General features: G+C 32.3%; 2 protein-coding genes across 4 annotated transcripts in view; one reads left to right on the top strand and one right to left on the bottom strand.

The window, feature by feature from the left end:
- LOC130453300 (rho GTPase-activating protein 1) overlaps positions 1-6964 on the top strand; it is a 35297-nt gene extending 28333 nt beyond the window's left edge. For both annotated transcript variants that reach the window (XM_056792960.1, XM_056792961.1), the window contains 3 exons: positions 1278-1475; positions 2262-2368; positions 2503-6964. In XM_056792960.1, the coding sequence (XP_056648938.1) occupies positions 1278-1475; positions 2262-2368; positions 2503-2673 (476 nt within the window). In that variant the 3' untranslated portion in view covers positions 2674-6964. The remainder of the gene's footprint in view (positions 1-1277; positions 1476-2261; positions 2369-2502) is intronic.
- An 89-nt stretch (positions 6965-7053) lies between these two features.
- Positions 7054-16742, bottom strand: part of LOC130453298 (bestrophin-2) — a 102937-nt gene continuing 93248 nt past the window's right edge. For both annotated transcript variants that reach the window (XM_056792955.1, XM_056792956.1), the window contains 3 exons: positions 14838-15028; positions 14420-14671; positions 7054-7917 (listed from right to left, as the gene is read on the bottom strand). In XM_056792955.1, coding sequence (XP_056648933.1) covers positions 7462-7917; positions 14420-14671; positions 14838-15028 — 899 coding nt within the window. In that variant the 3' untranslated portion in view covers positions 7054-7461. The remainder of the gene's footprint in view (positions 7918-14419; positions 14672-14837; positions 15029-16742) is intronic.

Here is a 16742-nt window from a genome sequence, read left to right as displayed (position 1 = left end):
GGTGTTTATCGATAAAATAGATTCCATCCACTTGTACCAGAAGCACCTCAAGAGATTAGATATAACTTTTAAATGGTGGGTATTCACAAGGGGTTAAAACATAGATGTTCAGCAGATCTGTAATAAAATAAATAGGAGGCCTGAAAAAATTTTTAATATTGCCGATCCTATCATAAAAAATTATCGATATACAACTTTTCTATTAATGTTTTTCTGATCAGTAGTGCATTGATTATAAAAAAAAATTAAATTGTTAATACAATAAACAGAAATATATCATCACTCAATAAGTCGTATTACTGACACAGGAGGCACTGCCAATGTCAAATACATATGACTTTTATGAAGTACCAACTTTGTTTTCAAATCAATGGATTTAAAACAATTTCGTGTCTTAATTTATTATTGCTTCTTAATGAAAAAAAACTGTACAAGCTCAAAATGGCTTCAAAAGTGTTATCCGGACTCTGCTCCGTCGAAAAGGACCATTTGTTATTGGTTTGCTGAATATAAAAGTGTGGTAGTACAGACATCGATGATGGTGAACGTTCTGGTCTTCCAATTCACTCACAGTCGATCAAAAACAACAACATGTTGATGATTCAGAGCAGTGTTTGGCTATGTTTACACGTAATTAATCAGATTCTTCGTCGATATGTGACAATGGACGAACCATGGATCCATCACTTCACTCTGGAATCAAAACAATCATCATCTGAGTGGACTTCAGTCGGTGAATTACGTCCGAAGCGTCCAAAGACACAAAAGTCAGCTTAGAAGGTTATCTCCAAAAGGGAGAGACAATCAATAGCAAATACTACAAAGAGTTGTTGGATCGCTTGAATGCCTCATATGCCGAAGTAACCACTGTTTCATCAAGACAATGCACCGATTTACAAGTGAACACAAAAATGGTTAAATTGAACAAATTACCCTTCGAATTGCTTTCTCATCCACAGTATAATCCAGATCTGGCTATTCGCTGATCTCAAAAATATGCTCTCTAGTAAGAAATTCAGCTTAAACGAAAAAAGCAATTGCCGAAACTACAAGTCTATTATTATAAAATCGATTTTTGCCAAAACAAATGTGTTTTTCTTAGTTAGGCACACGACTTGTTGAGTGATATGCTAGGTTTGCTACTGTTCATTTGAACTAAAGAATATTTTTGCTTTCATCCAATGTTTTTAGGAATGTATGAGTACCCTTATTATCATATCTGTTTGTTTAGAATTGTTTTCGAAATTTTAAAGTGATAAATTATATAATTTTTTTAGCCCTTGAAACTGAAGGGATATTTAGGAGATCAGCAAATGCTAATAAGGTTAGAAGTCTGAAGGAAATTGCGAATTCCGGCCAAAATCTAACATTTGATGATCCACATGATGCTGCGGTATTACTTAAGAAGTTTTTGAGAGAATTGAAAGAACCACTCTTGACATTCGAACTTTATGATGAAATTTTACAATTTCAAAGTAAGTATTTTTAATTTAAAATTCAAATCATCGCGCGTCAGACAGTATAATTGTGAGTGTTGGTAGTGTAAACAGTGTATTCAGTTTGAATATCACCAACGGTTCCAGAAATTCCAACTTAATATGTGGAAACTGAAGACTGAATATCGTTGTATGAATTTTCTTATTCCACTTATACTGTCTTTATATATGCTGATACGATTTCTATTCATGGGGTGAATTAATAGACACTGTCTCTTGCGTTCTCAATTTATTTAAATACTTTACCCTACACTTAACTAATTTTTATAATTCACTTATGACTATCACTTAACTAGAAAAATTCATTTAAATTCCTCGATGACTTTCTGCTTTGGTCTGTTCACTACGACTATTTATTATAAACTAACTAAAATGCGCTACATAAACTCCTTATATATATTCCAAAAGAATTCTTAAAACTTCTAAAAAATAAAGAAACAAAACAAATAAATAAATCGACTTTCATAGAAATTATTCAAAAGGAACAATGTGAATAAAGCGCCTGCTAAAATAATAACTTTTATAAAACAAACATCAAATGTATTCCGCGGTTTAGAGGCGCCGCGTGCCTTCCGCGAATTTTAGAATTTCACTATATCTAGGTAGGACTGGCTCCAGGGCGGAGACGCGTTCGTAACAGTATTCAATCAATTTTGTGATAAATTATTGAAATTAAAAGCAAATTTGAATCTACACAATCATTTGTTATTTGAACTAAAAGTGATAAGTTCATGAATTGAATAATTGCCATTTTGTTCATTGTAGGTTGGAATAATGATGAAAGGCTGAGATTGGTATCAATACTTGTAATGGAAAAACTTCCTGAAGATAATTATAAAGTGTTGAAATATATCATACGATTTTTATCTAGGGTAAGCTTAATATTTCTTATTAAATTATGACAAAATCAATGATGAAGGTACCTGTAGATGTTAGGGTCAAATTTAATTGAATTATTATTTCGAAGTTTTAATAAGAACCTTCTCACATTTTATTTTTGTTTCAGGTAATGGAGAGATCTGATTTAAACAAAATGAATGCACAAAATTTAGCTGTAGTCTTCGGCCCCAATCTAGTTTGGTCCGAACTAGTTTCAATGTCGCTAGCTGCCATAGGTCCCATCAATATGTTTACACAATTTTTACTCATCCATCAGAATGATATATTCATGATATAGAAATATTTATCGATCTAATTTTTTATGTGCGACCCTGTTTAGAAATATGTACAGGTTTTTACTGGAAGGGAGGTCTACTTATTGTAGGTGAATCAAAATTTACCTGACCAAATGTAAGCAGGGTTTCGTACTACTTAATTTAATTTTTAGAAAAAAATAGATTACGTTACGTATCATATGGGCTGTAATTTAAGGAAATTTTGGGAATTACATTTAAAATTTTTACATACTTGATATGTTATTTGGTTTCATGTCTACCATAATAAGATGAATTGATATGTATGTCAGAAACTATGGGCGGTATTTTTTTAAAAAACTTTATGTGGGAGGAAATAGTAAATCCCGTTTTTTATCGCATTTTTTGAATCTATCATAGATTTCAATATAAATTTTTGAAGTAATTTTAAAAAAATGTTTTGGATACAAAGAAAATAAAAAATTACAATAATTTGCTGAATGAAACCTGAAGCTTCCTAAATATTTGGAATTTTGTCACCAATCAACGCAAAATATTCACATCGTAACCTCTTTTTCCGAATACTGAAATGTCAAATAGTTAGTAGAAAAGTAAGTCAAGTGATAGGACAAATTGCACATGATTAAGAGATGATGATGCAGAGCATTCACTAATGTAAAACACAATCAGTTTGTTAATAAGTAAAAACAAAACTTGTTAAGGACAGTGGACATGGATCTTCCACAGTTATAAAACTCACACAGGAACAAACAAGGAAATTAACTAACAACAGATTTATAACAAAATAAGAAAATACGAAAGTGACTAAATGACATAATTCTCTTGTTCGAAGGACAGTCACAAATTTAAAAACCTCAATTATACACGAGAGAGAGAGAGAGAGAAAGAGAGATTTGTTGGAAAAATTTATTAGCAGGAGTTGTGCTATTAGTTGTGCTTGCTAACATAGCTGGATGGGAGGAAAAGCGAACGAAATTTGCCAAAAAAAAAACGAAAAGTGAGCTCTAGTAAGCAAAAGCGAAGTGGGGATTTTTTTCTTTGGAAGTTTTTTGTTTGTTTTTTGAAAATTTTGTTTTTTTTTCGAAAATTTTAAATGGGGGGCGGGCGGGTATAGCTGCGACTACATTATTCGTGAACCGGTTCACCAGGTTACAGGGAAACTACAGAAAACCTGCAAGACATACTTTTCTTTCATCTTTCAAGTATCACTCTAATTTCAACATGTAAGTGCAGTAAGTCATTGTTTCTTTTGTTCTACTATTACTACTACTACTACTGACACCACGGCCCTCTTAAGAGTTTTGACCTCGTCTACCACTCCAGTCATTACGGTCCAACGCTCGGCGCCTCCACCCCCTCACACATAGGACTCGAAGATCCTCTTCGACGTTATTTAGCCGTCGTTTGCGCGGTTGCCCAGGCAATCTGTGGCCCTCGGGCTTCTGCCGGTACGCTTTGCGTACCTACCGCTCCTCAGGCATATGCACCAAGTGTCTTAGCCATCTGAGTCTGCCCCTCTTGACTACTGTCACCAGGCTAGGTTTCATAGAGCCAGGAGAGCTCTGTGTTTGTACGGCTACGTCACACTGGTCTATATATTCGGCGTTATATCTTTCGCTCACACGTGCTGAACAGCCGTTTCTCGCGGCTGTTCAACACCTAAGTCTCGCTAGCGTACATGACAACCAGGCGTAGAATTCTTTTGCTCTAGAAAACAAAACTGTCATCTGTTAGCTCTTGTAGCGATTTAATAAAATTTTTGTTGTTGAATTAATAGAAAAAAAGAAAAGAAGTACTTTGAAAGCAATTTTCTTGAAATCATACATTTAAGTTTGAATCAAGTGGAAGTCAATCCAAATTTTTGTTAGAAACTATACTTGCGTAACTGTTGCACTAAACCTAGCTACTATCATGTCACTTTTGAGCTCTATTGAGCCATGTAGCGTTAGTTTATTGAATGAAGACAACAGCTGGTATTTCGATCATTTTGCAAGTAACCTGTGGCGGGCCTGAGTGAAAGCAACAGTTACGTCCCTGTTCCCCTTTGTATGTGTTTCTAATATTGTCTATGAACTTATTTCCATTTGATATATTTTTGCAATTACGTCATTGTTCTTTGGGAACAGGAATATTTGGTTTTTAAATTAAAGTTTATATCGTCCTGTATAAAAAGACGTGTCAGTTAATTTTTGTGGATTCCAAAACGTGTTAGATTCCACATCAATGTTACTACAATTTATAAAAATAATCGAATTGATTCTAAAATGATTAATTTATGAGCAAATATCAATTTTCTAAGTGGATCGGTTATTTTAGTTTATCATTTACCAAAAATTAATAATAGGTTATTAGTGGAAAAGTTAATATTTAGACAAAATATAATATTAATAAATAAATCTCCTAGAATTGATTCACTGAAGGTTTAGTTATAAAGTAAAAACTATTCAGGATCTTTCTGTGTATATAAGATAAGATAAACAAAGATGTACTGTAAGGGTTTATTATGTCAATTGTATTGATCTCACTTCCAGTATAATCTACGATATATTTTATCAGTGTACTGTGATTTTGTTGCATTTTTTTTTCTTATATTTATGAACAAATTTTAATATACAATTTATATGTATCTATTAACGAACCTATTTATTATTTTTGATAGTATCAATATTGTGATTAAAACACTCCAAATAAAATAAATACATGTTACTAAAAGTAATCAACTTTCTTTATATTTTCAATCCCTGTATTTATATAGAAATGTAAGCATAAGAAGACTGTTGCCGGCCGACATGCTTAATGAGCAAATGAAATATTATAAATTTACAAAACACAGGTTTTTGACTTTTTTTATAGTACGATCTTTATTGAAACCGTTGTAGTAGAATCTATCTGAGTACTATTTAAAATTCCAAAAACTGTATTTTTCAAAATAAAATTTTTTAAAAAGTGACAAGTGACACAATAATTAATTCAGAATCTAACTGTAGGGGTCAATTAATGTAATATCGAGATAGAAACTTATTTTCTTAACATCTTGAAGATGGCTCCTCAGATGATCAATTTTCTGTAAAACTGAATGACTGTATTTTGTGTTTCTGTTGCATCGAAAAAATAAAATAGAATGCCACAATTAAAAAAAAAAGTTTGAAATTGAATATGTCATTAACGTTTCTCGATCGGAATGTATCATCGAAGAGGATAACTTGTATAGAATAAATGTGATTAATGAGTTTGCAGTCGCAAAAGTATTTTTGCTTTCCAATTTATTACTCACCTTGGGCACGAAACCCGTAGGTTCGACGCTCATGAGCTTGGCGCACAAAAATCAATTGGAACAAGCTTTGCTAAGTTTTATGAAGTGTCAAATTTGAAAACATGTCACAAATTATTTTTTATGTGTCGCCGAGTCCGAAAGATTAATTGAATATAAAGTACGAATACTTTGGTAGTACTTCTTTGAAACTATATTTTACTATATATACCGTCTTGGGTCCTTCTTTATTAAATAATAAAGGATATTTCCTATTTGTCTCTTTATCCAATAATTTTGTTTTAAGCAAACACAAATGTAAATCTAATGGTGAATTCCACTAAGCGTCTATGGCGCCTGAAAATTCTCTGTTGGTCGTTCAACATAGCGACTATGATCATTGTGGTAGCGGCGAGAACGTCGAGATGCGCCGAAGTGAGTGTTGAAAGAATTAGCGGAATTTTCAAAACTCAAGCACCATAGATTGCAACGATGAGAATAGAACAGAGAACTGTTTGGATATATTTTAAAAAATATAAATTAGGATTTTTCATATGTTAGAGCGTAAGTTCCTTTTGTTCAAATCTGTTCTTTCTACTCTTTCTTTCTTTCGTATTTCCATCTGTGTTCCAGTTTCCTTCCTCATTTTATTGTTTCCCACAGTTCTCCAGCTTCCAGGTTGGGAGCTTCAACCACAAAAGATCCACCCACCAGAACACAAATTTAACTAACTTCAACATCTGGAAATAAAGTTGAGGGCAACAACCGGATTTCCAGTCCCAGCCTTGTTTTTAATATATAAATAAATATGAGTTGTTTTGATAATTTATAACTGCTTTGTTCGTTGTGCTCTTTTGGATAATTGTTCATTCCATCTGAGTACCAGTCATTTAAATATTTTAATTGAGACCGAATTATACCTACTGAGGAAGTAAGTTTGCAATTTTATTAGCAACTCATTCATTATATCCACTCAAAATTTCAATTAACGCACTCAAAAAGGACGTTACTGAGAATTCTTCAAAATAACAAAAGTGTTACGACTTCAAAGAGATGGTGACTGATTTGATGGCTAAAGAAATTTTGTTGTAAAAAAGTTCAATATTATTAGTTCTATCAACTCTGATTATATGAATTTAGAAACTACACTGTGTATATTTAATCTTTTTATTTATATTCATGGAATTTCAGTTCAAAAACATGTAAACTTTTAAATGAAACCCAGTTTTTATTATTACCAGATATATCTCTAGAAAAAGGATATAAATAATAATTTGATAGAAACAAACTGGGACGAAAGAAAGGTAGGTCCCAATTGATATACATAAAACATGTACATTTTTTATTGTTTACAATTCACTTTTTATGCCGAAACTATTTACAAAAAATGTGGCACTTTATTTCATGGCCGCATGAAACAATTCGAATATCTGTTAAAAATGTTATAATAAAGACTATTAAAAATTTTGTAGATGAATTTAACAACTATTTTCACACTAGTAATCTAGTTTTTGAAACAGCACCTTTATAATTGAAAAGTTCACTAACTTTGTGTATATCATCATACGTACACTTCTCTCTTTTTAGAAGAGTTTTCTACAACACTCTGAGATGATATTTTTCTTAATCTATCTGAATTAATACCGGCACCAAGTGATACAAGAGAATTGGGAGCCGATGCACTTGAATTTAAAGTTCCCTCATCTTTGGAACTGGTATTACTATTATTATCAGTTTTTCTCAAAGCTATAGGTGTTGACAAATTAGGGACACCATCGAAATTGCTTAAAGCTACTGTGTCGGTCTCAGTTTCTCCAGATGGTAACTCCAAAGATTTTTTTGATGTAACTGATGCTGTTGTGTTGGAAGCTAATGAGCCTTTTGATGTGTGTGAAGCATCTGAAGCAGGAGAATCGTTTGAACTTCTGTTGACGGTTTGAGCTTCTTCTTCAGTATGTACTTCAGTTAAAGTTATGGGTTGCTGGGACAACGTTGAGGATTTAGGTTGTTCGAAAGCCTAAAACATATATTCTGGCTATAAAACCACAAAAAAACCTTTAAATGTTAGTATAAAAAACAGTTAGACACTTGAATTTCCAATAATTTTTTAGCGACAATAGTAGGAGTGTCACTTAATGTTGTTCTTGTTAGTAGTGACACGTGTTAATAGTGACATTAGCAGAGAAATATTGCTTTTATTGCTGTTTTCTATAATTTAACTAATAGACTAGGCGCTGGATGAAGTTGATTATGCAAAATGTGGAAATCGCATTAAGGGTATGGTTTTGAACTCAGAAAAGCAAGCAGATTATGATTCTGAATGTTGCCAGGAGTCGTATTGGTCCATTTTTGGTTTACACCTCTCCCTAGTAAATGAACTGAACACATGCTTTGGTATCATTATAACGATTGTTTTAGAGAGAATATTCAACTGATTTTTATGACTTTATTATTATTTAATCCAAAAAAGCAAATTTGAACATAAAAAGAATTCATTCAATTTTGAAGCTTCACAGACACCAGTTCATTTGCAAATGGAGTTGATAGATCTTCAATCTGACAGTATTTTGAAAGAAATATTTAATGAGATTAACGCTCTTACAATTTATACACAATATTTCAAGAGTTTGGATAATTACCCGAAATTTAAAAAGCATGCAACACGCATTCTCTGTATGTTTGGTAGCACCTATCAATGTGAGCAGATGTTTTCCGTCATGAAAATAAATAAGAAGAAACATCACACAAGACTTACGAATGAACATCTCCAATAAAAACGAGAGAAGTCAGGTGTCTGGATCCTCGCTCAACATAATTACCTACCATCTTTTATAGTATGGAGGGTAGAGGTAAGGAGAACCATCTCTGTGGTACAAATTCTTTACGCTACTATCGCTTGAGTGTAAATTTTAAATAAAGCGACGACTCTAGTAATTTAAAATTTTTTAATACTGCATATTCAAATAAGACGGATAGAAGACTGAACTGAACAATCATATAATATCTCGTCCGACAGGAGCGCCATTCTGGTCAAATTTTGAATTATAATTTACTACCGACAAGCGGGCAGTTTTTAAGCTAAGCTCCCATATGAGATGGTACTCCTTACCTCAACCTTCCATATTTTATAGCTTCCATATGATTTTTAACAACCGTATATTATATTCTTATAACTTCTTCTTCTTACGTTAGGACTAGGTCCCGTATTTTCAACAAGGGTTCACCAGGAGTAGTTGGGATACTGAGGACCAGCTTTCATACCACCTTATAGGTGGTCGTCCAGGAGGTCGAGTTGTGTCTGGTTTCCTTTCCTTTGCAATTTTTGCTAACCGTTCATTTGGCATTCTGTCAACATGGTCTCTCCATTCTCTTCTGCGGCTCCTTGCCCATCTTACTACATCCTAAATATCGCACATGTCCCTTATTTCTTCATTTCTCTTCCGATCGAGTAACGTATGTCCTGTTTTTGATCTCAGAGTTCGCATTTCTGTTGTTCTTAGGAGCCGTTTAGTGGTTGTGTTCTCCGCTCTAGTTTCTATTATTATTTATTGCCTTACGCAAGTTTTATATATTCTAATTTTACATTTCGTGCTCGTGTATTTATTTCGCCAAATTAAATCTATAAGGTATCCTGATATTAATGCTGCCTTCGTTGTTTGTGCTTTTATTTCTTTCTTTAGATTTCTATCGCTTGTTATGTTTGTTCCTAGATATTTGAAGGACATCACTTGTTCTACACTCTGATCGTATATTGCTAGTTTACATCTTCTCGGTTCTTTAGATATTGTGAGAGATTTTGTTTTTTTTTGTGGATATTTGCATGTTGTACGTGTTCGCTATTTGTTGGAATTTATATAGGAGCTTCTGTAAGTTATCTTTGTCTTTCGAGATGATTACTGCGTCATCAGCATAGCGTATTATTTTTATCTCTTTGCCTACCATTCGGTATCCTCTCCCGGCTTGTTTTACTTCGTTGATGATTTCGTCCATTATAATATTGAACAGGATTGGGCTTAGGCTATCCCCTTGTCTGATACCAGTTACCAAAAGTTTAATTATCGGTGTTAAGTTTTTCGATAACTCTTATTATATTGGGGTGAAAGTTCCTTTTTTTTAGTAGATTTATAACATCAGTTAAGCATTTTCATTTCAGTTTCTTTCATTTTTGACCTCTAGTATTTTATTGAAGAGGAATTGTAGTTCATCATACAGTGTGTCGCCTCCATATTTGATCATTTCAGGGTAATTCCTGTGCGGATACGTTAGCTTGTGTTGAACTATAAAGTTTTTCAAAATGTCTTTCCCATTCGTCTGCTGTGATTTTTGTGTTTTATATGTATTCGTTTATTGGTTTTCTCCTATCCCTCAGAAGATTCCACATTTTTTTCTGTCCCCCATATAAGTCAAGTTCCATATTATTTGAAAACTTCTCACAGTGATCTCTTTTAATTTTTCGAATATTTTCGTCATTATACGTTGTTGCATTGGATCTGTATTGCAGGTACGATTTTCTTTTCTCTTCGGCTAGAATCTTGACTTCTTGTCTAATCACGGTTTTGTATTTGTTCTTCCCCCTTTCTTTATAGTCCTTCTTCCACAGGCTTCTTCTGCTGCTTGTAGTATATTAGTTCTTAGTTTTGTCCATGCTGTTTGGATGTCATCTGTCTCTTGGATATTATTAGCAGCAATTTTCTTTCTGAGCCTTTGTTGATAAAGGTATTTTGTCGACTCGTCTGATAGGAATTCTTCTTCGATAGGTTTGTTACAAGAACGTTGAATGGTTGTTCGCATTTTTGCCATTACAAGCTGGTGGTTCTTGCATTTGCAGAAGTTAGAGATCTAGTGTCCTGTATTCTTCTCGGATGGATATTTTTATTTGTAATTACGTAATCTATAGTTGATTTATGTCCTTGTGTATTTTCGAATGTACATTGATGTTGTGGTTTATGTGCGTAGATATATACTTATGGGTATATGTATGTGGGTATATTATTTATATAATTTAATAAATAAAATGTTATAATAATCCAGTTCATTTCTTTTATTTTCAATCTAGCCCACCTAAGAATTCAAAATTTAATATATGGCCCTTAATGAAATTGAGTTTGACACCTCTGCATTAAACCAATTGAAAAAATGAAATGGAAACGTTTGTTGTTCGATTTAGATAATTAGTTATTAATATGAAATAATGAAAATTCGATATCAACGTTAGTACATGTAAACATAGAATTGTGGAAATTCACAATACTAATTACAATATCTAGGGCAAGGGTAATAACATAAAACGGACCACCTGAGGAATTTGAAATAAATGCTGGGGTAAAACAGGGTGACGGACTCTAAGCGGTATTGTTCAACATTGCAGTTGAAAGCATAATAAGAGAATGTAATATCAATGGAAGTATCATTAATAAATCAGTACAAGTAATAGCATATGCTGATGATTTAACTCTATTAGTAAGAGACCGAAAGAGTCTAGAGAACACATTAGAGAAAATTGTAAGGGAGGCAGGAAAAAGAGGATTGAAAATAAATCAGAAAAAGACAAAATATATGGAAATTGAAAGAAGGAAGGAAATTCGCAAACAGGAAACAGTGAACATAAATGACCTCATCTTCGAAGTAGTCGACACATTCAAGTACTTAGGAACAATGATAAGCAACAAAAATGACACAGAAAACGAGACAAAACAAAAAATTCATGCGGGATATAGGGCATATAATAAGAGTCTACAAGACTGCGATAAGACCAGTAGTTACATACGCCGCTGAAACAATGAGGCTAACAAATATAGACAAAGAACAACTAAGGATATATGAGAGGAGAATAATTAGGAAAATTCATGGACTAGTAAAAGTTGGAAATAATGACTATAGAAGACTAATGAATTGTGAAATTAAGAATATATTAGAAAATGAGGATATATTAAATACATATACAGCAAAAAGAATACAATGGTACGGGCACATTAAAAGAATGGAAAAAAGGTAGGAAAAGAGGAAAATCACAGAATTGAGACCGGGCGAGAAAAGATTGCCTGGTAGACCAAAAAATAGATGGGAAGATCAGATTGTGCAGGATTGTGGAAAATCTGGAAGTATGTGACTGGAACAAACAGATGCAGAACAGAGAAAAATGGAGAACAATATTCGGGGCTCAAAAATATGCGATAAACTGTAATTAAATAGGGTAAAATGTAAATGTGGGTAAACCACCTACTAAAACACAAGGTCAAAAGAGCACAATTTTGAGGCGTTCATGGTTAAAAAAGTAGATTCGCAAAGTACCTCAATCCAAAGTATGATTTCAAATATGAAATCAACGTTTCCTAGTAATTAATTTTCAAAGATCAGTATCTCTAGATGGTCTGGATTTGAGAAATATATCGTATCTTAATTTAATAATTTCTTCCTTCACCGTGATTGATTTGGGATCTATTAAATGTCCTATTTTTTCATATACTCCATCAATGTTAACATTTTTATTAAATGGAAAAATCATAAAGTTAAATTCTTCAAACAAAACATCTAAACATCTAACTGTTCGGTGAAATCTTCGAAGTTTCGGTTTGTATTATGGATGCACTCTTCCTTTATGTTGTTGAAGTTTCTCAATTTATGTTTCCTTAATTGAGATGCATACTTTTTATCGTTTCGCGTGGACTACCTCAAATATTTTCGCAATCGACGTTTTGGCCACCCCTGGTCTATACATATTAGTATTTGATACGTGGGAGAATATTTCCGTATAATCGCAGAGGTTCAATAATTTTTAAAGCCGATAAAGATAAACTACTATTGATTTTGGTTGGTGTTTCAATGTTAATTTTGCAAAAAATCAATCAATGCCATTAATTAAGTTCCTCCAAGAAGAATTTATTTCAACTGGAAACTAGGAACAATCCAAGAAAATGTACCTTCTGCAAGATATGAAAAATGGAATATGCTGTATTTAATTCATATATACATTAAGTTTATATCTAATATTTGTCTAAGATACTTCAATTTTCATCGACCAATTGTCACAGTAATACCGTAAGAGGCAATATCGAATATACCTATAGTTCTTTCAATATCAATTGCAGATTATAAAAACTTATATAAAAACCGTTGTCGACAATTTTGTTTGATCTACCAAGGGCGTAGATACCTTATTTATTATTATTATAAATACTTTTAAAAATATGTATATCTTATGTGAGAAATTATTCGTTAAAAGGCAATCGAATCATTATAAATTGGACGGTATTATACGCCATTATTTAGACAGATGGACTTAGAAAAAAATCATTATTATACCATGTTAACTTGCTAGAACTGAATATTATATTATAAAACGTAAATAGACGAGTAAAATGTACCTGCCTGTAAGGGATTTTGGCTTAAACAGGGTACCAGAAGTGAACTGAGCCCTTTTCGTATTCCAATAGTCTATAAGAACTTCGGTTGACAAAACTTAACGCAGTGTTTCTAAACTGGTATAATGGTATGCTGGATAATCTGCTACCTATTGTAGTATTACTTCTAATGTCGCAACCCTGTTCCCCTTATATAAACTATAAATTGTTATAAGTATAAAATATTGAATACCTTTGTCAGTTGGTTTCAGTTTTTCGGTTCTGTGAATGATCCACAGCAATCCCTTTCGTAACTACTCGATAAATGGAAAATTTATTTACTCTAGTTAATTCAGCAATTCTTATTATGATTACATTATCAGATTGCTGAATATTTTCCTTTTTTAAACATTCGAATATATGTATTCAAAATAACTTACTGTGTTTGTTTAACTAAATCTTTATTATTAAATCCATACCTGTTTTTATTCTCACTACAATGTGCAATTTCATTGTCTTCATTCGTCCATGGTTTAAAACGCCACATTTCTATTTATGTATTTAAAGAAATTTATTAATTAAATGAATCTCACCAAGCCACGCCACAGCTTATCGCAGACTGTCTCTGGCAGGAATATTTCGAAGAAATTGTGTACACATGCCTACCGACAGCTTCGGCCAATAGAAATGCATTTATGTTTACGATTCAATGTTTGCATTGGTAAACAATGGAGATGATGAGTCCACGTGGACTGACGGTTTGTTAGATGTTTACCGTATTTTATACAGGTACTGAACATTATTTTTCATTTCTTAATTTGGTATGATTGCCGTGCGTATTTATGAAATATTAATTGTTCCTCGCATAACTGTCTTCTGCAGTTGATATTGGAAGAACTGTACTACCAAAGTCACTGATGAAAATAGTTATGGCGATTACAAACAAATTTTTAATTTTGTATTTAGTGAAAATAATTATTTATGTAATAAACTGTCATTATTTTATGGAAATTTGTACTGCTTTTTCTTATCGTTATGCCATATCTGATCCCTATCTTAATCTGTTCTTTTATGCATATAACTTATACAATATAAATTCGATGTTTCATACCTGCCAGTCGGCCCGTGACGGTTCACATTTTTTTATGTTTATTGTAAATAACATTGACTTCTTCATACCTGAATAAAAGCTGGGTTTCTAAACTGGTGATCAAATGTTCTTGCAAGCAATGGACTATTGTTATTCGATGCTAATCCCAACGAAGTCAGCTGTGAAACAGTCATAGGTACACTTACTGGTGTCGTTAAAACCGGGCCTAGCCCTGGAGATAATACAGCTTGTGCAAGTGCAGTAGTGCCAGGTTGATTAGCGTGCAACGTATTGTTCACTGAACCTGTGCCATCTAGTTCCTGAATTGGTGAAAGGACAACCTATTCAATAGAAAATCGGTTGTAGAGGTAAAGGATAATGTACATATATACAGAGGTTTTTCTATTTTCATTGGCATTTGGTATTAAAAAAAATGTGTAAAATTATTTTAATAACTATTTCTGAGCATTTAAAGGAAGATCAAGTACAGTTTAATATACAAATTACCTGTACGACCGGTACATCTACTGTTGGATACGAAGGATAACCCGTTGGTAATTGCTGTGACATTAAAGTAAGTCCAGCAGCAGACATTTGATTTTGAACTTCAGACATTTTGTTTTCTTTATCTATAACTTCCCTTGTTACATCTGGTGTTGGAATTCTCGGTCTATTTTTGACTGGCAATCCTGTTGTTCCTGAAGAATAATATGTGATTTGTATATGTATGTAAATTGGAACGAAATATTTGCCAGCTAGATTATGAGCTTTTTCGTATTGGGAATGTGGCAAAATTATACCAAAATGTGATTACTTCAATATATTCCGAACTTTCGAATACTTATGTAATCATCGTTTGGGACTGAAATAATAGTTAAGTACAATGTAAAAATATGTATAAATGTATAACAATAAGAAAATTTATTTATACATATAATAATTAGTTAAGAATCCACGGTTTTAAATTGTGTAGTTTCTTGTAAAAACATAGAATTCAAGTGTTTTAAAATCAATATTATCATTTATTATCAACATTATCAAATTTTTGTAGGTTGGATAAGGTTAGGTTGTTGTGAATGATGTTGGTTATTGATTGGTTAGTTCATTAAGGACATCAAATTTTTATAGGCTAGATCAATAATAAGATAGCGTACAGTCAAATCATTAGTATTCAATCTATTTTTACTAACACTATTCAATAAATTGCCTAACCTATTATATGGAATACCTTGTTTAAATTGTGGCAAAAAGTACATTGGTCAGTCGAATAGGTCACTCATCAATCAGATAACCTCTTACAAGAGTGATAGCAGATGATAATCTGATAAATTTTCATCAGCGACACATGTCTACTATAAAGGACGCAGTATGAATTATGAATCTGCCAAAGTTCCAAAAACGTCTATTTTTAAAAGAAACATATATTGCCCAAAATGATAATAGTGTACTTAATGCATAGCTATTCTATAAAAAATTCAACGCCCTTGATAACCATCTAACCTCACCTAACATATGAAATCCAACTTCACTCATAACAACCTAATCTATAAAATTTAATGTCATCCATAATATAACCAATGAAAATAATGATTCGATAGTAACCAGAATCAATATTTCAATGAATTAATTCTATCAAGCGTTAAAATGATTATTGGATTTTGAAATGCACGAAGTTTTTACAAGAAACTATACAATTGAAAACCGCGTAATCTTAACTAATTATTGTAAGTGAATTTTATTATTGTTATACATTTATATTTATTTTATATTGTACTTGACCACAATTTCAGTCTCAGATGATGATTACATAGGCTCGGAATATATTAAAGTTAGTACACTATGGTATTTAATTTTGCCATATTCCCAATACGAAAACGCTCTTATATGTATATCTTATATTTTGTTTGTCAGAAGAGTTTGAAGTTTCGAATTCTTTGAAATATTGAAACAAATTTTTGGCTAGAGTTTAAACAAGCCAATAACGGAAATATCAAAAGAGAGAAGAAATATAAGTTAAATTTGACTACAATAATGTACAGAAGAAAAATGAAGAATTATTTAGTTAATTATATAAAAGAAGTCGAATACCTCCGAGAAATCCCAAGAAGACGAGGATCCGGATATATTAAAAGTTTCTATATGTAACAGAGGTAATGGAAAACGGAAATGCAACCGGTTCCGATAAAATAGAACAGAAATATATAAGGGCGGAATAACTCTAACAAGTGGCTGTCATCTACAGTAAATGCTAGATATTGTGTCTTTTTAACAATTGTTTAAACATAAAAGTTTATATAAAAGGCTGGAGTAAAATGTGGAAGAATCCAGGAATAAAGAGACACTATTTGCCTTTAACGTAATATCACAACAATGTTTAGGTATCAATCAGGATATTCATCTATCTTATCGATT

This window comes from Diorhabda sublineata, chromosome 2 (genome assembly GCF_026230105.1).
Source record: "Diorhabda sublineata isolate icDioSubl1.1 chromosome 2, icDioSubl1.1, whole genome shotgun sequence".
NCBI classification, from domain to species: Eukaryota; Metazoa; Arthropoda; class Insecta; order Coleoptera; family Chrysomelidae; genus Diorhabda; species Diorhabda sublineata.
This window is presented reverse-complemented; position numbering and strand designations above follow the sequence as displayed.